General features: G+C 41.8%; 1 protein-coding gene across 1 annotated transcript in view; it reads right to left on the bottom strand.

The window, feature by feature from the left end:
* Nucleotides 1-9832, bottom strand: part of UBE2N (ubiquitin conjugating enzyme E2 N) — a 35686-nt gene extending 25854 nt beyond the window's left edge. The window contains exon 1 of the mRNA XM_028105505.2: nt 9663-9832. Coding sequence (XP_027961306.1) covers nt 9663-9692 — 30 coding nt within the window. The 5' untranslated portion in view covers nt 9693-9832. The remainder of the gene's footprint in view (nt 1-9662) is intronic.
* Between the last annotated feature and the right edge of the window lie 13253 nt (nt 9833-23085).

A 23085-nucleotide genomic window follows, 5' to 3' on the forward strand; every position in this document is an offset into this window, starting at 1 on the left:
AATATTAGAGGGGCGCCTGAGTGGCTCCGTTGTTAAGTGTCTGCCTTCAGCTCAGGTCATGATCCCACGAGCCCTGCATCGGGCTCCCTGCTCACCATCAGGCTCCCTGCTCAGCGGGAAGCCTGCTTCCCCTCTCCCACTGTCTCTCTCGGCCAAATAAAATCTTAAAAAAAAGGGGGGGGAACCTAACATTAGAGAGATTATGCTCTGATGCAGTGATACCTCAAATGTATTTTGCTGGTAAGAAACAGCAGGAAAGAGAGGAATAGCTGCTCTTTAGTTCCTTGTCACCCGAACCACAGACTTCCCCAAATCAAAGAATCCAGGAGGGAAAGAGAGGAATACACCACCCCAGACCAAAGTCACTCCATCTTAAGTGAAACTATTACTAAACAGGGACTTACTTGTGCAAAAGCCTCTAATTAAACTACAGTAAGGAGACTTCTGATGAAAAACAAGAAAGCTAAACACTTAGATTCTGCAATGAAATGTTTTTCCACTTCATTTGTCCAAACGATAAAATATAAACATACAAACACTGCCAGTTATTATCCAGGGGCAGATAAGCTCTGGTGCATTTCATCTACAGCACCTGCTGTCCACAGATTTAGATTGCCTAAGTTCATATCACAGCTCCACCAACCACTTAACCCCTCTGTGCAGGTTTCCACATCTGTAATGCAGGGCTAAAACTAATAGTCATATCATAGATTTGCTGTCAGAATTAAATAAATTAATGCATGTAACATGCTTAGAACAGTGCCTAGCACATAGTAAGTGTTCAATAAAAGATGTCTTACTTACATAATAAAAATTATATGACCAATCTCACTTCAGGAACAGTTGTCACACCACACTCTGGTGAATGATTCATACACGAAGTCTAAACAATTCAAAATTCTTTGCCCAACAGTTTTTGATTCCAACTCTCTAAACTTAGTAATTAGACAGTAATACTTCTTGATGGGACCCTAATAATTACATAAGACACTATCCATCACACACACTAGATTCCTGGAATATGGTATACTTTTGTGTACTCTCTCTCTTCCTCTTTTTCTCCTTCCAGCTTTCCTACCTGCTATTCCATCTACCCAAAACTCATTCTCCCTCCTTCAACTTTGTTTTTTTTTTTAAGATTTTATTTATTTATTTGACAGAGAGAGAAAGAGCACAAGCAGGGGGCGGGGGGGAGAAGGAGAAGCAGGCTCCCAGAGGAGCAGGGAGCCCAATGCGGGACTCGATCCCAGGACCCTGGAATTGTGACCTGAGCCGAAGGCAGACGCTTAACTGACTAGCCACTCAGGGGCCCCTCCCTCCTTCAACTTTAAAAACATTCCCTCAATCTTACTTTCCTTCACATCCTCAGACTATGGTAAATCCCATGTGTATCTTTTCTCATAACACACCTCGCTTTAATTTGTTTCATGACTGAGTTTTCCCTTAGATAGTGATGCACTTCTTGTTCCCCAGGCTTAGTGCTAAATACATATTATGCATCCAGTAAATGTCCACTTACTTGAAATGAAAATGTCTTAAGAATGGACCAAAAAAAGGGATAATAAAAAAGCCGAAAAATCGCAATTTCACAAAAGAATGAAATTTGGCCTTGGGCTCTTACTAGCTTAGTAAAGTCACTTTTGTCCGTGCCCTATAGTAAGAGGGGAAAGGGATGGTAATCCCAATTGTCCTTAAGGGTCATAAATACACAGAGACTTTATGGGAATAACATTTTCCTTAGTATAAATTATTTTTAAAATCTTAAAAAGTTGTAAATAAAGGCACCCATAGTCTCAAGACACGAAGATAACATCTGTAATGCTTCTTTCTAGTATTTTCCTGACTACAATGCCTTTAATCACTAGACTGTAAAGACTTTGAAAATAAAAACAGATTTGCTCAAAACAGACCAAATTACTGATTAAGACATACTGAAAACTAAAGAAGTTTGAAAATCTGAACATATTAGCCAAAAAGCAAAATACGTCAACATTAGATTCTGAAAACAATGTCTAAAGGCACTTAAGGGCCCTTGGCTGGCTCAGTCAGCAGGGCATGTGACTCTTGATCTCAAGGTCATGAGTTTGAGCCCCACGCTGGGCACAGAGATTACTTATTATCAATAAATAAAATAAAATAAAATAACTTTAAATTATAGCTGAATCCTAATCATTTAGAAACATCTGAGTTGCAGGCCATATCAGAATAATAAAAATTTTTATTTCTAAGTATCCTTAAGGGATTTTTGAATAGCTACAACCAGGATTTTAAAAACATAAAATACCATGAATAGTGTGGTATAGCTCTTGAAAGAATGGCTAATAAAGAAGTCTTTCTGTTGATTCTCTGAGGGCTCTTTACCAGTTATCCAGTTCTTCCAATCACACAATAATGGCTTCTGCCACCAGAGATGTTAGCGCCACAGTTCTCAGACTACGGTGATCCTACATCCTATCTAATCCACAAATTAAAGATAACTATTTAACATTTAAAAAAAAAATACTTCACTTAAGCATTTTTAGCAGTTGCTAAGATTTCAGGTGAAGTTAACTGATTCCCTATTATTCTATCTCCTAATTTATATATCCATGCTGATGTCTTTCATATACATTTGCAAAGCAAATTTCAACTGTATAATAAAATACCAGTCTAACACATGCTACATATAAAAAAGGAATATTTCTTGATATAAAATTACTACATATGCCTTTCAGATCTATTTTGTTTTTAGAAAGTAAAATTATATAATAATTAGGCACCTACATCAAAACTAATGACTACAATTGTAATGCCCAAAGTCCCTAGTGAATACTATCCTCATTCCCTTGTTTCTGGCATTTCTCTAGTGCATAAACATCCATTACTCACAGTAACAGATTTAAATGTATGTTCACAATCCATACTACCTCAATCTGTAGAACTTATTTGCTTCTTAAAATCATTTTCACACAAGTAAACCATCCTACAGGGTATCGGGAAAAAAGCGAAGTTACCAACTTGCAGCAGAATCCTAGTCATCCAAATTCTTTGGCCTACAAACTCATCAGAGAAGGAAAAAGATGGGCATCCTCTAATGTATAAAACTTTACAGCTATAAGTGGTCACAGTGTGGAAAAAATTTAGAACTTCTGCAAAGCGAATGCATATTATCTCTGATGCCATAGTTACATAGAATGGTAGATAGTCAGAAGTGTTTGATATTTTGACAAAACTCAATTTCTAATATGAGAGTTGATCAACCTGGACTAAAGAAAGTGCTTGACACAGAGAAGCTAAAAAAAAAAACATTCAACTGCTTTTTTTAATTTACTTTCAATTATGCCATTTTATAATCAAAACATTAGGCAGTAAATTAAACAGTATCCTTATAACCTGAAAAAATTTATTTTATTTTATTTTTTTAAGATTATTTATTTATTTATTTGAGAGAGAGAGAGAATGAGAGATAGAGAGCATGAGAGGGAAGAGGGTCAGAGGGAGAAGCAGACTCCCCGCTCAGCAGGGAGCCCGATGTGGGACTCGATCCCGGGACTCCAGGATCATGACCCTAGCCGAAGGCAGTCACTTAACCAACTGAGCCACCCAGGCGCCTAAAAAAAATTTTTTTTAAGACTTTATTTAACAGAGAGAGAAAAACAGCGAGAGAGGGAACACAAGCGGGGGGAGTGGGAGAGGGAGAAGCAGGCTTCCCACTGAGCAGGGAGCCCGATACGGGGCTCGATCCCAGGACCCTGGGATCATGACCTGAGCCAAAGGCAGACGCTTAACGACTCAGCCACCCAGGCGCCCTATAACCTGAAAATTTAATCACTACCAATAGTAGTCCAGAGATTCTTAACTTGGAATCCATGGAGATAAAAAGGATTCACAAATAAGCTTGTCAAAAACCTGAATCCCCAGAAGTCATATTCAAAAAATATAGTTTATTATTCTAGAATGGTCAAAAAAATTTAAGATTTATTTATATGAAGAGAGAGAGAGAACACGAAGGGAGGGAAGGGGAGAGGGAAGGACAGAATCTCAAGCAGATGCCCCACTGAGCATGGAGCTGGAAGCAGGGCTTGATCTCAGAACTCTGAGATCATGACCTGAGGCGAGATCAAGAGTCAGACGCTTAACTGAGCCACCCAGGCGACCCAAAAAAAATTCTTAACAGAAAATTCTTAAACTGGGACAACAACCAAAAGAGACAAGAACCATACTGTTTCTGGTCAAGTTTTTACTATAAGAGTTTATCAGTTTCCTAAGGATGTTTTAACTACATATAACAAGTCCATCCTCATCTTGTTAGATTTTCATGCCTTTTTTTAAATGGGAAAAATTATTGGTCAGACTTTCAAGGCTCAAAAATAGGGCCAGTTATCTGAATCACTTTTCTCACTAAAAACTACCTTATGTACTAGAACAGATATCAAATGAATGGCTTTTAAATAGTGATAGTGAAAAAGTGATATCTGTATTTTTAAAAATTACAATTATTAAAGTAAAAAATATATAGAACTCAAGTTCAATGCAGAGTCAGACCATACTGAGTTTTTACCAAACAGAAGAATAAATTCTAGGAAAAACTGGTGAAAATCTAATCTGAGCAGGTTGGTTTGCCAGGTTTTAATCAAATAAGTCAACTCCTTGAGTAAGTTAACTATTGTTCCCAAAGCTGTATTTTATTGTCTTCACAATTAACTTTGAGAAGACAACAGAACATCATTCTGTTAAAGTAACATGTAAACTGTAAATCTTTTTTTTTAAAAGATTTTATTTATATATTTGACAGAGAGAGAGACATAGCAAGAGAGGGAACACAAGCAGGGGGAGTGGGAGAGGGAGAAGCAGGCTTCCTGACGAGCAGGGATCCCGATGTGGGGCTCGATCCCAGGACCCTGGGATCATGACCCGAGCCGAAGGCAGACGCTTAACAACTGAGCCACCCAGGTGCCCCTAAACTGTAAATCAAATAAATTATTGACCAAGGCCACAACTACAGATCTCATTTATCTGCTCCCAAAGTAACTCTAATTCTTTATGAGGAACCGATTAGGAAGGACTTATTTTAGTTTCTTTTAACCTACGTGATTTTAAGCTTTAATTGCTCAGTCACTTTTAGAGACTAAAAGAGTTCTGGCCAAGGGGAAGAGAGAAAAAAGCAAATTCTAAAATTCAAGCAAAACAAAGAACTGCCAAGATTCAGTATAACTCACACATGTGCAAAATACCACTAACTATAAAACTATTCATCACAGCATTTTCTATAGCAAATTTTGGAGACAATCTAAGTCAGCAATAAACAACTGGTTAAATTAAGGTCTAACCACATGGTTCCACAAAGAACCCCTTTAAAAAATGAGTGGCCTCAAAGATATACTGGTGGGGGCGGGGCGCCTGGGTGGCTCAGTTGGTTAAGCAACTGCCTTCGGCTCAGGTCATGATCCTGGCATCCCAGGATTGAATCCCACATGGGGCTCCCTGCTCAGCAGGGAGTCGGCTTCTCCCTCTGATCCTCCTCGCTCTCATGCTCTCTGTCTCTCATTCTCTCGCTCTCAAATAAATAAAATCTTAAAAAAAAAAAAAAAGATTGGTGGGGGGTGAGGAAATTAAAATATTTGCATCAGGAGGAGGGGAACAGGCCTAAATATACATACTAAATCTCTCTGGTCTTTCTGGAAGAATACACAATAAAAATAATGGTTGTCTGGGCAGGCAACTGGAATGCTGAAGGGCAGATGAGAGTCTTTAACTTTCTCTATGTACCTGTTAGTAACTTTCTCTATGTACCTGTTAGAACCTTTCAAATGCTGCACTCCATGTATTTCCTATTAGACAAAATAAAAAATTGATTTTTTAATGAATTAGAGATTAACTTTTAGCTCAGACATTGATTTAGATAGAAATCTACTAAGCAATAACATCAAATTATGATATAGAATAACTCTCCTGAAACTTTCTTCTAAAGATTGAAGCACATTCATTCATTCATTCAATATTTCAGTGCCTACTACACTACATCCTCTAGGTATTAGAGCAATGCCCAAGAATCCCTGTCTTCGTGGAGCTTTAGTAGGAGCAGAGATAAAGAATAAATAATATAACTTCAAATAGTGATAAGTGCTATACAGAGGAGAGGAGGAAATATGGGGATAATGAGGAACTCAAAGGGAGGGGAAGAGGAAAACTGTGTTTTGGGATAATTAAGGTAGACCTCTCTGAGGATGACATGTGAGCCAAGAACTGAACGATACGCCAAAACAGGTAATGTAGTAAACAGAAGGAAAGCCCTGTGACTGGAACAAACTTAGCCTCTTATTGTTCAGATAGAGCAAAGCAACATTGTGGTTGCAGTAGAGTGACCCAAGGACAGACATGCAGGAGATGACCTCAGAGGTAGGCAGATGCAAGGAAGGCCTTGTAACTACGGGGGGAAAAAGTCAAGATTTTATTCTAAGTGTGGAGAACCTTTCTAGAGTTGAGAAGGGGAGTGATATGATCTATATTTTTAGAAAGTAACACTAGCTGCTGCTTAGGAGACTAATACAGTAGGCTAGGCAACAAATGATGGAATTGAACGGTGGTTTCAGAGAGATGGGTAAATGTAGCTGATTAAGAATATATTTTGAAAGTTGACGCCCCAGGGAATTTGCTAGCGGATTGTATATGGGAATCTGAGTAGGACAGTAAATGAGGGAATAGTAATTCAAAAAAATCATCTTATATCTGTACAGTTAAAGTTATCAAAGTACATTTACATAGTCATTTCATAATAACAAGAAGCAGGGGAAGGTCACACTGGGTCAAGATCCAAGTTCTGTCCCTTGCCAGTTTTAAGACCCTAAGAAAGTCATCTGAATGGGTTTCTAGACTATAAAAGTAGTCTACTTCACAAGATCAAGATCTACAAATATTAAATAGTATAAGACGTTTGTAAATGCAGGAGCACCTGGCTGGCTCAGTTGGTGGAGTGTGCGACTCTTGATGTCGGGTTGTGGATTCAAGCCCCCCACTGGGTGTAGAGATTACTTAAAAATAAAGTCTTAAAATAAAAAAAAGAATTTTGCAAATACAAATAATGACCAGTTAAGAGATAAATAGCATCCTATTAATAGCTGTCCAATGAAAGATGGTGTGTTCCTACAATTCAGGACAGTACAGCTACCTACCCGGCACCACCACCACCAGCATATTCCACATGGAATCCTGTATTGCGGATAACAAAAAAGAGGCAAACTTTCTAAAAATTCTGATTAAAAAACAAACATTTTCGGGTACCCGGGTTGCTCAGTAGGTTGAGCGTCCAACTCCTGGTTTGGGCTCAGGTCATGATCTTATGGGTCTTGGGATCAAAGCCCAGTCTGGGACTCCGTGCTCAGCGGGGAACTGCATAAGAGTCTCTCCTTCTGCCCTCCCCCAACTCATTCCGCACACATTCTCTCAAATAAACAAATCTTAAAAAAACTGTTTTCACTGATTATGGGAAAATTTACATAAAACAATAGTAAGCACTAGAAAACACATTATAGTTTTGCAATCTTTCCTAGGGACTGGAGAAAACAGTTCTTTTAAGATAAGCCATAAATGACCATTAAAGTAAAACCACCTAAATTTTCCAAGATAAAACCCAAATGAAGTCACCTTTTATTAAAGAGGTGCTATCAACAAGATACTGTAAAATTAAGACCATATTTATGAATTATCACTGTCTTGGTTAAAATAGTAAAATGAAAATACCTAGTGTAAACTAAATTGTGTGCCAAAAAAACTGAATTATGAGGCCTTCAATTCACTGCCATAAATCATTTCTGTAAAAAATAATTCACAGAATTTATTTTTCCATCCAAGGCTTTCATATTACCGCAGAATATGTCCAGAATCAAGCAAAACTGGAAAAAATGTTAAATCTTTACTTCATTATGTATTTTGGAGAATTATTAAGAATATCAATTCATATTATGTAGTCAATAAATAACCTGAATACAGGAAACAAACATTTGAAGACATCTGGTGTACAGCTACATCCCCCCCATCTCTCATTTTCAACTGGGGCTTCAATAAACATGACTGGGGTCTTGTGAGGAAAACCACATTGTAAGGACCATCCAAAGCATACAGCAATTTAACTGCCTTGGACAGAGCCTGAGACAAATCCATAATACAACAAATTTTGCACTATGAAAGTTCATATTAGACTGCAGCACACAATGACAATCTATCCACGTCTCTAATTTCTAAGAATTTCTACCTTATAAAAAGTCTTATTTCGGGGCGCCGGGGTGGCTCAATCGTTAAGCGCCTGCCTTTGGCTCAGGTCATGATCCCAGGGTCCTGGGATCGAGCGCCGCATCGGGCTCCCCGCTCAGCGGAAAGCCTGCTTCTCCCTCCCCCACTCCCCCTGCTTGTCTTCCCTCTCTCGCTGTCTCCCTCTCTCAATAAAATCTTTAAAAAAAAGTCTTATTTCTCCAAATCAAGCAACTCTAGGTCAGAGACATCCCCCCATCTCAGATATATTTAAGTTGCACGAAGCACTACACAATACATCACCCATTAAAAGATCTTGAACTTAGTATGCATCTCCCCTCAAACTTCAGAACAAGCTAGATTAAATACACGTTCACCATGTTCTATCAAGGAAATGATGCTGCAATTTAGTCCCTTTAACTCGCATATTAAGGAACACAGAAGTTCAACTAAAATTTTCATTAAAAATGACAAGAGATTTCAACGTTTTGTTTTTACGTATTGCAAGAAATACCGCGCATCTGAGGACCTGATATTATGTAAAGGATTTACAAAACCAATATGTCCATTTTCACAGTTCCATATGTATTGGAACAGTTTAAACATTAAAGTGCATAAAATCGAGAGGCAAAGGATTTCACCAAGTCCCCCATACCTGCTCTGCCCCTCCCCCCCCCATGTTGTGTTAAACTATATCCTCTGAGCAGAAACCGCTCTCAGAGTTTGGCAACCAGAGTAAAATCACTTCACAGAGATAACGAGCGGAAACGTATTTAAGAGAGGACATCACGAAAGCGAGAGCAGCGGGGCGCGCAGCCTCATGTCCCTCGACCCCCGCAGCCTGCGGCGAACATGTGCCTACGGCGGCAGGACGCGCGGCCCTCCCGGAGCCGCCTCCCGGGGCACAGGGCCCCGCCCGGCCTCACGCTCCTGGTTCATTCATTCTGAACCCGGGGCTTCCGCACCCCCGCGCTCCCGCCCGGCCCGAGAGAAGGCTCCAGGGCCGAGGGGCTGTGTCGGGCCACAACTCCCGCCCGGAGTCCGGGCCCCGCCGCGACTCGCGCGCGCCCGCGGCCTCCTCCCGGGTGGTCTGGGAGGCCGCGGAGGCCCGCGACGGCCCGCGCCCAAGACTAGAACCCCGCAACCCCGCGGCCCCACCCTCCGCCAGGGTGCAGGCCAGGCCTTCCCCGCCCGCAAAGCGGCCACCGGGAAGCCCCGGGTCCCCGCCGCCTGGCTGCCCCACCGCGGCCGGAAGTCTCTCCGGAGCCCCCTCCCCAGCGTCTGACTTCCCTCGCCGCCACAGCCAGACCCTCTCCGCGCTGGGCGGCGGCCTCCCAGCGCGGGCCGCGGGCCGGAGGAAGGGAGAAGCCGCGCCGCGCGGTCTGCCAAGCCGCCAAGAGCAGGGCGCAGAGCCGGGGGTTGGCCTGGGCGGTTACCTTGATAATCCTGCGGGGCAGCCCGGCCATCTTGTCAGATCCCGAGTTCGGCCTCTGGTCTCGACTCCGGCTCCGCTCGCCTCACGCACGAGTGGAAGTCCAGGGCTCCACTTCCGGGGGACGTTGCCGCGCCCGCCGCCGCCGCCGCCGCCGCCGCCGCCGCCGAGGCCCCTCGGGAAATGTAGTCCCTGCTCGTGCGCGGGCGGGCTTCCCCAGGACCTGGCCCCCCCTCCCCCGCGTTCCCTGCCCCAGTCCCGGCCTGGGGGTGGCGGAAGTGACGAGCCCCGGCGGGGCAGGGACTTGGGGGAGGAGGCGCGAGGCGGCGCGGAGCTCCGGCGCTCGTGGCCGAGCCCGCCGCGCGACGGTAGGATTACACGGCCGGCGCTCCGCAGGCCTCTTACCGCGGCCACGCCTGCGCCAGTGGGCGACGTAACAGAGGCGCAGCCGCGGGCGCAGCCCATTCATTCATCCGTTTGTTTGTTCGTTCATTCAACGTTTTTGTGTTGCGCGCGGCCGCAGCGGTGAACGACTCCGGTTAAGTTGAGCCGCGGGCTCCTTCCTCAAAGGGAGGTGGAAGACTGAAACTCAGTAGCCATTCTCCTAAATGCGGGTCTCGGAAGTTATCCAGGGATACCCTAGTCATAGAGTTTTGATATTTAAATTTTGATTTTTAAATTTCACGTAAATCGGGCCCCTTAAGCTCAGGGAAGGCTGAAAGAAAGGGTCTGGAGAGAGTTGGGGTGCAGGGAATTGGCTTCTGAACGCAGAGTTGCTAGCTGGAGGAATGACCGAGGACAGGATTAGAGAGCCCAGAGTAATCCCTGAGAGAGGGATTACCCATGGAGCGCAGGGCCCTAAAGGAAGATTAGAGTGGCGATGCCTGAAAATGGGACTGTTGGAAAAGCATTTTGTGACGTTTGATGACTGCTTGCTTGCTCTGGGATAGGCTTTTCACAGGTATTATTTTACTTCACAGAAATCTTAAGAAAGTGTCTCTACAATGAGACTCAGAAATGTCAACTAATATTTTCCAAGATTATGCAGGAGAAAATGGAGCTGTTTTGACCCCGAGCAGGTCTCCCAAAACATGGACCCCTTGACTGCCTAACCACAGTGTTTCCTAGCACAGCACAAACGTAGATGGTGAGTATGGATGTGCCAGGTGCTGTGTTGGGGGGTGAAGACAATACTGCCTTCCAGTCCAATGGAGAAGAGAGACAAGTAATTAATTACAACCCAGTGTGTTAAGGGCTATAGTAGAGGTTTTTCCAAGGCGCTATTTGAGCCCAGAGAGGCATTAATTGAGAAGTCAGAGAAGGCTTTCCCAAAGAAGAAGAATTGCCCTCAAGGGTGAGTAAGTCTAACAGACCCAGTAGGGAAGAGCATGTCAGGCATAGGAAATAGCCTATAAAATGGCATGGGACTACAAGAAAAAGTCTATGTGTGTACACACACACACACACACACACACACACACACACACATTGCATTAAAGAAATGGAGACTATGAATGCAAGAAACCTAGTAAAAATAAGAGAATATTATGTGCTGGGCACAATGCTAAATGATTACATGGATCATCTCATCTAACTATAAAACTCATGAGGTGGGTTCTGTTATTACCAGTGCTTTTGAGATGAGAAACCAAGCCTCAGAGGTAATAATGAGAATCTCACATAACCAGAAGTCTGAAATAAGTGGTTCTGTGATTAGAATCTGGGAAGAACAATCTGGGAAAGTTAATGACATTGGACAAGGATACTTTCAGAATATTTTAGAGAGGGCTCAGGAGAATTCACCCTGATAGGAAGAAAAGCAGAGTGAATATTAAGTTAGAAGTGTGCTGTTCCACTTACCTATTGTTGCCTAACAAACCGGCTCATACTTCCTGTTTAAAGCGACAATGATCATTTACTTAGCTCTTGAATCTGCAGTTTGGGCAGGGCTTGGCAGGGAAGGCTCATCTCTGCTCCATGCTGTGCTGTGTCAGCCTGGGCAGCCTGACTGGGCCCAGATCCATTTCCAAGATGGCTCACATAGCTGGCAGGTTGGTGCTGTCTATTAGCTTCTCTCCTAGTGGGCCTCTCCCTGGTAGCTGGGTTCCAAGAGTGAGTGTTCTAACTAGCAAAAACAGAAGCTGAATTGTCTTTTTTTGACCTAGTCCTGAAAGTCACATAGCATCACTCCCACTATAATCTGTTGGTTGACTAATCACAAAAACCCACCCAGTTTCAAAGGTATGGGGCATGGACTCCACCTCCTGAAAGGGGAGTGGAGAGATTCTAGAAACTAACATAAGTATGTGTGTGTTGGAAGATACGATAGTGGCCAATTTTGGAAAACATAAACTGTCACAGGTATGACAGTTGTCACTGTGCATAGAGCCAGCCGGCTTAATGTCACCTGCCTGTACTGGTTAAAATAAGCATGCCTGGCTGGAGCCCTTCTCTCAGAGATTCTAATTCTCTAAGTCAGTGCCAGGGCCTGGGAACCTGCATTTAAATATCGTGAGTAATTTTGATGGATCCTAAAATTTGAGAATAAAGATTTTGAATAAACAACAAAAATGTATAAACAAAATATTGCTACGTGCCTTCTTTTGGCTGTTCTCTATTAGGATGGATAATGAGTATCATGCAAATTAGAGTGAGGGCACTAGAGCCCTGGTCTAGGTTTGAGAACTTATATTTGCTATCCCTTCATTTTCTTCACCTATGAAATGTATATACTTCATGTGATTGTTGTGAAGCTTAAATAAACACTACATAGCCCTTAGCAAGGACTATTATTTTCATAATCTTGATAGAACCAGGTATAGTTTTCCTTAGGAAACCAGACTTTTAAAACATGACAGTATAACTTTGTTTGTCAGAGACTATTTGATGGCATGAAATACTTTTAAGAGTATTAACAGTAAAATATATTTTTGCATGTCTCTTCTAGTTGCTTTTCCCATTCTTTTCCCTCTTGAGAACAACTCACACTATACTCATCTGGAAAATAAAATCTGAACTTCTGATTCATATAAGTCCTGTAGAACAGGATATAGTCTTAGAAGGACAGTTACCACAGGATCAAGATGAGGTCTTTTCTCAAGTTACAAATCTAGTTAAGAATCCTTACTCTAAAATATGGATAAAACAAGGATATCCACTAAACTAACTGAATTGATTCCTTCAGGGAGGGGTGTTGGGTATTGGAGAACAGAGGTAAAAGAAAGACATTTCACTTACATTCTTGTACCTTTTAGATTTTGGACTGTGTGAATGTGTTACCTATTTAAAACATTAAATAATCTAATTCACTAACTTCAACAGTCTTAAGAGATACTCAAAGTTCTTTCAATGCTGATCAGGATAATACTATACACTCAAAACTCAGCAAAAAGATTCCGGTCCATGATACTGAATAAATTATAGTGACCAGATAGCTCTACTAAGTTGAATAGTGCTAGGCAGAATTCTTAGCTAATTAATCTTTGGCTTTTGACTCAGCATTATGCATCTCTTCATTTTGGTTACCAGTGTACCCCTGAGGCCTAGTTTGATAGTTCTCAAACCATAAGAGACTATGGACTCTGAAAAACAAACTGAGGGTTTCAGAGGGGAGGGGGGTGGGAGGATGGGTTAGCCCGGTGATGGGTATTAAGGAGGACATGTATTGCATGGAGCATGGGGTGTTATACGCAAACAATGAATCTACATTACATCAAAAACTAATGATGTACTGTATGGTGACTAACATAATAAAAAAATTATTAAAAAATAAATAGATCATTTTGGTAAAAAAATAAAAAATAAATTCCTATGTGTGTTTTTATTTACATAGTTTTAATCATCCTGTATATATCATTTTGTATTCTATTTTTTCCTTGGTATCTAATCAGTAGCATTTCCATGTTCTTAACTGACCTCTGTAACTAGTATTAAAAACTGTTGCATTACATTCTACCCCCCTCAAAAAAAATTTGTCAAGGGAATGAACCAATAATTGCAGGGGAAAAATAAACACCTGTTTGAGAATAGGTTACATTGATTCATGATCAATAAGTGAATGCTTACAGAAAGCACAGGATGTTTATGTTCATCCCTAAACTTTTCAACTTCCTGAAGGGCAACAGTTTTTTTCAGAAACTGCCTTACGCTTTGCAGAAACAAAATAGAGCAGATGAGTTTGGAAAATGGTATATCAGTCACCTGTACTAGAGGCTCTGTTTCAGTTCAGGAGGGGTAGTCATCAGGCAGAAGTATTTGTTTGCAAGTACACTTATTGTTTCTTGCAGCATAAGAAAACCATGTCATGGGCGATCAAGACAGGAGTATCTGTGAGAAGAGAGTTCATGAACAGTGACTCAGGGAGGAGGAGGGTGGGGGAGGAAGAAAAGGTTGCACACTGATTTAAAAGAAGAAAGAAAAAAAAATACCTGCTGCCTCATATTCAAGACGTCAATGTCAGTAGCTGAGCATTTATAAACTGTTACCCAACACAATGCAGCCTATAAGAAGGAGCTGAGCAGAATCATCCAGGGTCACAAGAATACTATCTCAAGGTGGAAGGCATCAGGAAAGATGAGAGCCAGGAGAATCAGAGTAATAAGGTTTACCATTGTTTAATGCTTTAGCTTTACAAAGCATTTTTGAATGTCCTCTCATCCACGGAGGGCCTTTAAGTGCATCCACCACTGGAGGCATTCTGTAGATCTCACCATTGACTCCACCATGTCTCTATCAAGGTAGATGGAGGGGGTATGACTTTCTCTGGGCCATTTCCCAGTGGTAACAGGATTCCAGGAGATGGTAACTCAAGACGTTTTGCCAGAAGCCTGGCTGGAACAGGAACTCTGAAAGCAAGGTTCTTTTCCCTGCATATGTGTGCTACCCTTCCAGGTTCCCAAAGAACTGTTTGCCTGCCATGACCTTGGGCTTCAGTCGCTGTGTAACTGGGCCCGTGATTGCATACTCAGCCTATCAGCTAAACTGTTCCTGCCTTTCTCTCTACCTGGTATGCCTTCACCTTTCTTCTTCTCCAGCCAGCACCTGTCTCTCTCAGTCTTATTGGCTTCTCATATGCTTCTCAGTTGTGTTGCTTGCTGTCTGCAGCAACTGCCCCCAGCATGATTAGAAATGTTTTGAAAACTGTTTTGCTTTTGATAACAATGACTTGGGATCCAATAAACTCTGGAGCAGAGGTTTCCAAACTTTGGAGGGTTAAACACCTCAGAGGCTGGTTAAACATACAGGTGCAGGGGCCCCACCCAAGGTCTTCTGAGTGCAAGTCACAGGCCCCATTCATCTGTGTTTTTTACATACTCCCCAGGCACTACTGAAGGGCCCAAAGCTTGAGAGTCACTACCCCATATTATCTGATCTGCTCAAGAAAACAAAACAGTTGCAACAGCAACCTTGACTTACACTGTTCTTGTTCTTGTTTTGCTAGATCCTTTTTGACCCCAAACTCATTACTTTACTCCTGCTTATTCTAATTTTCTTGGTTGGGGTATTAGATATTTCAGATTGTTTGTGTTTAAGCTGGCCCAAGTGTTCAGTATTCCAGATTGTTAGGTTTTAAGGAGGCCAAGAAATAAAACCCACTTTCCCCTCCTGAAACTACAACCAAATTGAAAAAGATGGAGATCAGAACATTGCTTTCATTACTAATAAAGCTGATTGGAGAACACAGCTCTAAGTCTGCAGTAACTTGGGTTTACTCACATTCCCCCCAACCTGCTCCCCAGTCACAGGCACAGCCACCCAGTCACTTAGCACAGCCAGACAAGTGCGGGCCCCATAACCCCAGCCAGAGCAGAGCTGGGAATGCTGGAGAGCAGGAGACAGGCTGCTGAAGAAAGAGAAGGAGGAGGAGGCAGTGGAGGGGGAGGAGAAGGAGAGAGAGGAAGTGGAGGGGGAGGAAGAGGGGGAAACGAAGAAGAAAGAGGAAGAAGGACATGAAGAAGAAAGGGAGAGAGAGAGAAAGGAAAAGAGAGAGGAAAGGGAGGGAAAGAAAAGAGAGAAGGAGACAAGGCTGAGCAGACCCAGCTCAGCACTTTAAATTCACCAGAGAACTTATTCGTCTTAGCTTCAATTTACAAAACCTCTTGCCATCTTAACCTAATGCTTACTTTCCATCTCAACTCCCCAGAGGCAACCTTAGCCCATAGTCCGGACCATTTCATCGAAGCTTTGAATATCCCGTGATGCATCATACCTATCTCTCTAGCACCCTAATTTTCACATCTGGGTGCCTCTTTGCTCACGGTTCCCCACCCCATCTGCCCACTAGTCTCACCCTCCTCTCCAAAACATCTTCACGGTATGTTCTAACAAATGCTCACTCTGATCATCTGTTTACAAATCTCGCTCACCACGCGGTGCACCCTTCTAAGGCAGGGAGCGCCATAGTCTTCTTTCTGTGTGTTCAGCAGTAACCTAATGTCCGACACATATTCCTCCTTCCTGCCTTTCTGCCTTCCTTCATTCTCTGCCTATTATGTACTAGACCCTCCCTAGCAACCGGTATGTTTTTTTAATTTAAATTCAATTAGCCAACATATAGTACATCATTAGTTTTTGATATAATGTTCAATGATTCATTAGTTGCATATAACACCCATTGCTCATCACATCATGTGCCCTCCTTAATGCCAACCAGTATTTTAAAATGACCTGGGTAGGATCTCCAATCTTGAACTTACTTTCTAATATGGGAAACAGATATTAAAACAAATTCATATATTTTATGTGATAAGTTCTGTAATTAGGATACAGAAGATACAGTGAAGAGTATACAGAATATACAGAGAAGGCTTCATTCACTCAATTATTTAATAAACGTTTGGTGAGTGCCTATTAAGTACCAGGCACAATACTAGTTTCTACAGGTAAATGATAAGCCAGATCAGACACAGAATTGCTCTCATGGAGAATGGATGTGGACATAACATGAATGAAATTAATACAAGATAAATGTGAAATAGTTTTTAATCAGAGTTCCCGGTTGCAGGCGTAGAAACTGACACAGACTAACAGAAAAGGAACTCATTGGGAGGACTTTGGGTGGTTCATATGATCACAGGGAAGGCTGCAGCCCAGACTCAGAAACACAGAGGGTGCTGGCATTCTGGAACTGGGCAAGGAAATGAGCCAGAGGACTCACCTGGCCAGTTTTCTGTTGGACACTTCTCCCCTGACCTCCTCCACGTAAGGTGTTCCTGAGTCCAGAGCCTCTTGGATTCTGAGTGCCATTTCTGACTAGGGTGGGCTGATGGGCATGGGAGTCTGGCTTCTAAACTTTCAACCATTCCAGTTTTCAGTTCCCTCCTCACTCCCTCTTCCTAAATACTTGATGCCACCAATTATTTGAACCTTGGTACAACCTGCAGTCCTAACGTTGCTAAGTCAGGTGTCATTCCTGCATTGGCTGGCTTCCATCCTTCTTCTCATTTGTGTTTGGGGGTGATTTTTGAGAAAGAGGGCAAAAACATCTTTATGACAACATGAGTATTTTTGTGTCTTTGAGGCAACTTTCCTACAAAAGATTATTCACAGATTAGTTTTTAATAAATATGCAATTTATTGAAGTAACAATAAAGTCTAGTTTTTCCTTAAGCTTTCAAGTTCAACTACACATCTTATTATTCTATTTGTAAGACTAGCAAAAAAGTTTTTAAAAATTAGGATCACGGGGTACCTGGGTGGCTCAGTCGGTTAAGCGTCTGATTCTTGATCTCAGGGTCGTGAATTCAAGCCCCATGTTGGGCTCCATGCTGGGTTTGGAGCCTACTTTAAAAAAAAAGATTAGGATCACAAAGCTCATCTAACAGGCCACAAACCAAATCTGATAGTAGAAATTATCTTATGTCTCCTAAATACTTCGCTATAAACATGGCATACACATGTTTGTAAATGTGTTATATTTTCAAATCTAACCGGAAACTAGTATGAAAGGGTGGGTTTGATTTACTTAATCATTTCTACACTTAATTCTAAATCTTTGAGGAACTAAAGTCACATGCGGGGGAACAATTAAGGAACTCCAAGTACTCTGAGATTACCGACACAAGCAATTTGGGGGTGCCTTCTAGATTGGTTGTAAGGGTGAAGTCTGGAAGGACAGACTTCCAAGATCATCTTCTGAATGACCTGGAGGGAGAAGCAGAGCCCTCTTTTATGGTTGTGGTGCCAATAGGAATTCCAAGTCCGTGCCCACCAAATAGGGTCGTCTCACTGCCCCTGTCACTTGAACTCAGGTTACACATTTACTTAATTCTTAGTGTGATTGGAGCCCCTAATCTCTTACCTAGGTTGTTCCACTATTTGATTTACCAACATATTCAATAAAGCTACTTATTGCCTGAAACTATTCAGAATTCTTTTCACATTCTATCAATATGGGAGAGTCACATTGCTTATACATAAGTGACATCCAATTGGATTCTGCACCAATCTCTGGCTTTATAGTTACAACACTAGAGGCACGCTAATAACACTTATTTTGATATGGTGCCACTTATCTCCCTTTTGCTCCTCCAGATCCACTCTTTACTTTGTCCACCCTGCTCTCTGCCCAGGAAGTTGATCTGAATGTACTAGCCTGTGTGGAGGGGTTTCCTTGCCCTCTGGTTTGAGGAAAGATGGGGAGGTCAGAGTAATTATTAACCTGGGTTAGTCTTGGCAAGGCCACCTTAGGCTGGCTATGCCCTTCAACAAGAGGTTACTGCTCCTCTCAAGGTAGCCAACTATAGGATTCTCTCCTTCTGGGGTCCAGTAACTGCTCCCTCTCTTTGTTCCTTCTGGTCTGGAAGGAACAGCCAGTGCTACTAAGCCTGGGTTAGAATTCCTCCTTGGAATTCCACTCACACTTCCGTAAAGAATCCCTCTGTAAATAAACTCTTCTGGAATTACACCAGTTTGAGTATGTCATCTGTTTTCTGCTGTGACCCTAAGTGATATACCAACTTAAAGCTAGAAATTATTATTATCCATTTTAGACTAACTATATTTTTCATTTTTCATTGCATTCATTAGATTATTTCTGACAGTCAAAAGAGAAGGATTATATTTTAATGCCTAAGAAATAAGTCATCTCCTTGGGCAAGATATTCATAATAATTTATTATAGAAATATTTACTAAGCACCTACAAGGTATAATTATTGCTAGCATTGATTGAGTGCTTATTACATTTGCTAAGCATTTTACTTATCTTCTTTTATTTAATCCATTCAACAATTCTGTAAAGTAGGGAAGATCATTCTTGTACCCCTTTTATAAAAAATAAACTAAGACTCAAAAATATTAATAAATTTTCCCAAATAACAGAGTTAGGAAATAAGAGAATCAAGATTCACATTTTGGCAGAGAGGGGCACCTGGGTGACTCAGTCAGTTAAGCCTCTGCCTTCAGCTCAGATCATGATCCCAGGGTCCTGGGATCAAGTCCCGTGTCAAGCTCCTTGCTCGGCGGGGAGCCTGCTTCTCCCTCTCCCACTCCCCCTGCTGTCTCTCTCTATGTCTCTCTCGCTGTCTCTCTCTATGTCTCTGACAAATAAATAAATAAATAAAATCTTTCAAAACAACCTGACACTATTTAGGCTATTCACAGGAAAGATGTTCATGATATATTGCTAAGTTATTCAGATATTATATATATATATATATAGTTTTAAAAAAGAAAATATATGTGCAAGTATATGTGTATTTATTTATATATGCATATTTATAGGAATAAAAGAAAACCTAAATATGTGTTTGTGTGAAAGAGAGGGAGGGGGCGCCTGGGTGGCTCAGTTGGTTAAGCGACTGCCTTCAGCTCAGGTCATGATCCTGGAGTCCCAGGATCGAGTCCCGCATCGGGCTCCCTGCTCGGCGGGGAGTCTGCTTCTCCCTCTGACCCTCCCCCGTCTCATGCTCTCTCTCTATCTCATTCTCTCTCTCAAATAAATAAATAAAATCTTAAAAAAAAAAAAAAGAAAGAGAGGGAAATTGAAGGAGAACCAGGCCATCTGGTTCATATCTCACCTCCACCATTTACTGGCATAGGATTTTATAACAGTACACATAATATGTCCAATAAATGTTAGCTATTATAATATGGACATAAGAAGAGATGAAAAGTGACAGATTATACACCCAAGTGTTAGCAGTGATTATCTATTGGGTTTTGTTTTTCAACATCTGTATTAGTATTTTTTTAGTGTATTTTCTATTTGGAAATGAGCATTGCACAGGTTATGCTAAGGGGTGCTGAGTAGTTCCCAGACTCAAGTCACAGTTCTACCATTTGAGACTTGCATGACTTTGAACAAGTTATTTCCCTTCTCTGTGTTTCTGGAACTTCATTTGTATAACGACAGTCACAATAATTATGCCCTACTCCTAGGACTCTCAGAAGGAATAGAAAAAAAACATTTAAAGTGTTTGAAGAATAATGTCTGACACATAGTAAGTACTCAAAACTGTAGCCAATTTTATGTAATAAAAAATAAATAAAAGTTTTAGGAACATTATCCCTAATGGCTTGGCAGTTATTGCTCTGGAGTCTTTGATCTCTGATTTATATAAAAAGTGACTTTATTTTGTGAAGTTAGGGAAGATAAAAGGCAACCCCCTTTTCAGCGGAAGCCATCTGAAGCCAACTCCAAAGTTTTACAATTTTGTCTGTTTCATCATTTTACTAGCATGAATTTAAACTGCTTTTACGTAAGCCAATGTAAGTTATCACTGGTCTTTCCAGTTTGTATTTTGGGGAGTTATAGTTTTATTTTTTATTTTTATTTTTTTTTATTTTTTTTTTAAAGATTTTATTTATTTATTTGAGAGGGAGAGAATGAGAGACAGAGAGCACAAGAGGGAAGAGGGTCAGAGGGAGAAGCAGACTCCCTGCTGAGCAGGGAGCCCGATGTGGGACTCGATCCCGGGACTCCAGGATCATGACCTGAGCCGAAGGCAGTCGCTTAACCAACTGAGCCACCCAGGCGCCCCTGGGAGTTATAGTTTTAAACTTGCAGGCATCGAACTACTTTGCAACATGCCTCTCTTAGCTACTCTCACTCCGCAGTCTCTTGGTTTTCATACTGCCTGTCCCCTTGCCACCTCTGAGAGGTCCTTGCTGGGTCTTTGCCCTCCTCCACGTGACCTCTAAATGTTGGAATTCCCCGGGCCCACATTCTAGGGCCTTTTTCTTTTTCTTTTTTTTCTACGTTCTCTCCCTACATGCACTCAACATTCCCCTGGCTTCAAATCTACATCTAGCCTAAACTCTTCTTCAGACACATCTGTCCAACCACCTGTCTCATTTTATATTTCTATTATATCTCTATTTATGTCTCGGAGATATCTCAAACTCAACAACGCCCAAATGGAATTATTCATTTCCACCCTCATCAGACCCCCCAAGCTGCTCCTCTTTCAGTCTCCCCTATCTCCTGAACCATACCACCTTCAAGCTAGTCATCAAAGCATCTCCTGAGGTGACTTTCCTCTCCCTCAACTCCCACATCTAATCAATCCATCTGCAGGTTAAGTCATCATTTCTCCTTCCAACATATATCTGGACACTGCCCTTCTCTTCATCTCATGGTTGCCCTCCTCTATCACGTCACCATTCCTCACAAGTAGAGCCAGAGTAATCTTTTAAAAACATAAATCATGGGGCACCTGGGTGGCTCAGTTGGTTAAGCGTCTGCCTTTGGCTCAGGTCATGATCTTGGGGTCCTGGGATCGAGCCCATGTCGGGCTCCCTGCTCAGCAGGGAGTCTGCTTCTCCCTCTCCCCCTGCCCCTCCCCCTGGCTCATGCTCTCTCTCAAATAAATATATAAAGTCTTTTTTAAAAATGTTTTCCTTTATTTTATTTTATTTTACTTATTTATTTGAGAGTGAGAGAGAGAGCCCAAGAGGGGATAGAGTCAGAGGGAGAAGCAGACTTCCCGCCGAGCAGGGAGCCTGATGCGGGACCCGATCCCAGGAGCCTGGGATCGTGACCCGAGCTGAAGGCAGCCGCCCAACCAACTGAGCCACCCAGGCACCCTAAATAAAGTCTTTTTTAAAAATTAAAAAATAAAAATAAATAAAAACATAAATCATATCATGTCTCTTTTTTGGTGTTAGAACCCTTCAGTGACTCCCTACTGCATTTAGCATAGTATGTATGCATATGGCCTCTGTCCTGATTCCATGTGATCTCTACCAACGCCTACAAAGCCCAACATGACCTGGCTCTTATTTACCTCATCTCCTGCCACTCTCCGCCACACCATATTCTAGCAGAGGGTAAGCTACTTCTACCCCCTTTAGACTTTTAAGTTGTTCCCTTAGCCTAGAGCTGTCTCTACTCTTTTTCCCATGCACATGGTTGGTTTCTTTTCTGGTCTCAGCTTTGTCATTTTTTCCTGGCCCCATGAAGTGAGTCTTCCTGTTGGTCAGTGGTCCCCACGCAGCTCACAGCCATCAAGATGTGTCCTCTAGAGTCATCCTTGATCCATCCCTCTTCTGCATTGCATAGCGAATGTGTAACAAGTCCAGTTGATTGTTCATTCAAGTCTGTTTCTCCTCTCTGTCTCTTCCTACAACATAGTCCAGAAAGACATTACAAGACAGCTTTGAAGGATGGGCAAGATTAGAAAGGACATGGGTCCTCAGTGTGGGTTTCTACAGGAGCAAAGATTAGTAGCAGAACAAACTTGGTATTCTGTAAAAATAAGGAGAGACACCAAAACAGCCCACATTTTTCTTTATTGTGAACTTATATTATGTTCACTTATTTTCAATATTAACTACTCAGGACTATGGCCTTAAGTTTTTGTTTTTGTTTTTTAAGTAGGCTCCACACTGGGCATGGAGCCCAAAACAGGGCTTGAACTCACAACCCTGAGATCAAGACCCGAGCTGAGATCAAGAGTCAGACACTTAACCAACTGAGCCATCCAGGCACTCGTATCATATGGCCCTTGACTTTTGAGGAGTTTATTGTCCCCCTTGAATACACGATAAAAGTTATGAATTCTTTTCAGAAAAATGTACATATATACAAAATTTTGCAAATCATTTGGGAAAGGAACTCCCAGGCTAAACTGCTGCTTCAGCAGTCAATCATCTACTGCTTTGGATATCTGCAGTGTTATTGTTTCATTCATTCAACAAATATTGGAGGCCTACAATGGGGCCAAATGCAGTTCTACATGTTGGGTTTATATAGAGTATAAAACATGATAGATACTTGTTCCTGCCTTCATGGAGCTTGAATTCTAGCATAAGAGACAGACATTAAACAAGGAAACAAATGATAATAGAATGTTATATAATGGTAAATGTTAGGAAGTAAAATAAAGGAGAGCAATGGGATAAGGGCAGATGAAGCTCTTTTCTCTCCGAGATGATATTTGAGCAAGACCTGTGTAAAATAAGGCAGTGGTCATGAGAAGAGGTGAG

This window comes from Eumetopias jubatus, unplaced genomic scaffold (assembly GCF_037043125.1).
Source record: "Eumetopias jubatus isolate StellerSeaLion01/CBP00866 unplaced genomic scaffold, mEumJub1_p1.0 scaffold_8, whole genome shotgun sequence".
Lineage (NCBI taxonomy): Eukaryota > Metazoa > Chordata > Mammalia > Carnivora > Otariidae > Eumetopias > Eumetopias jubatus.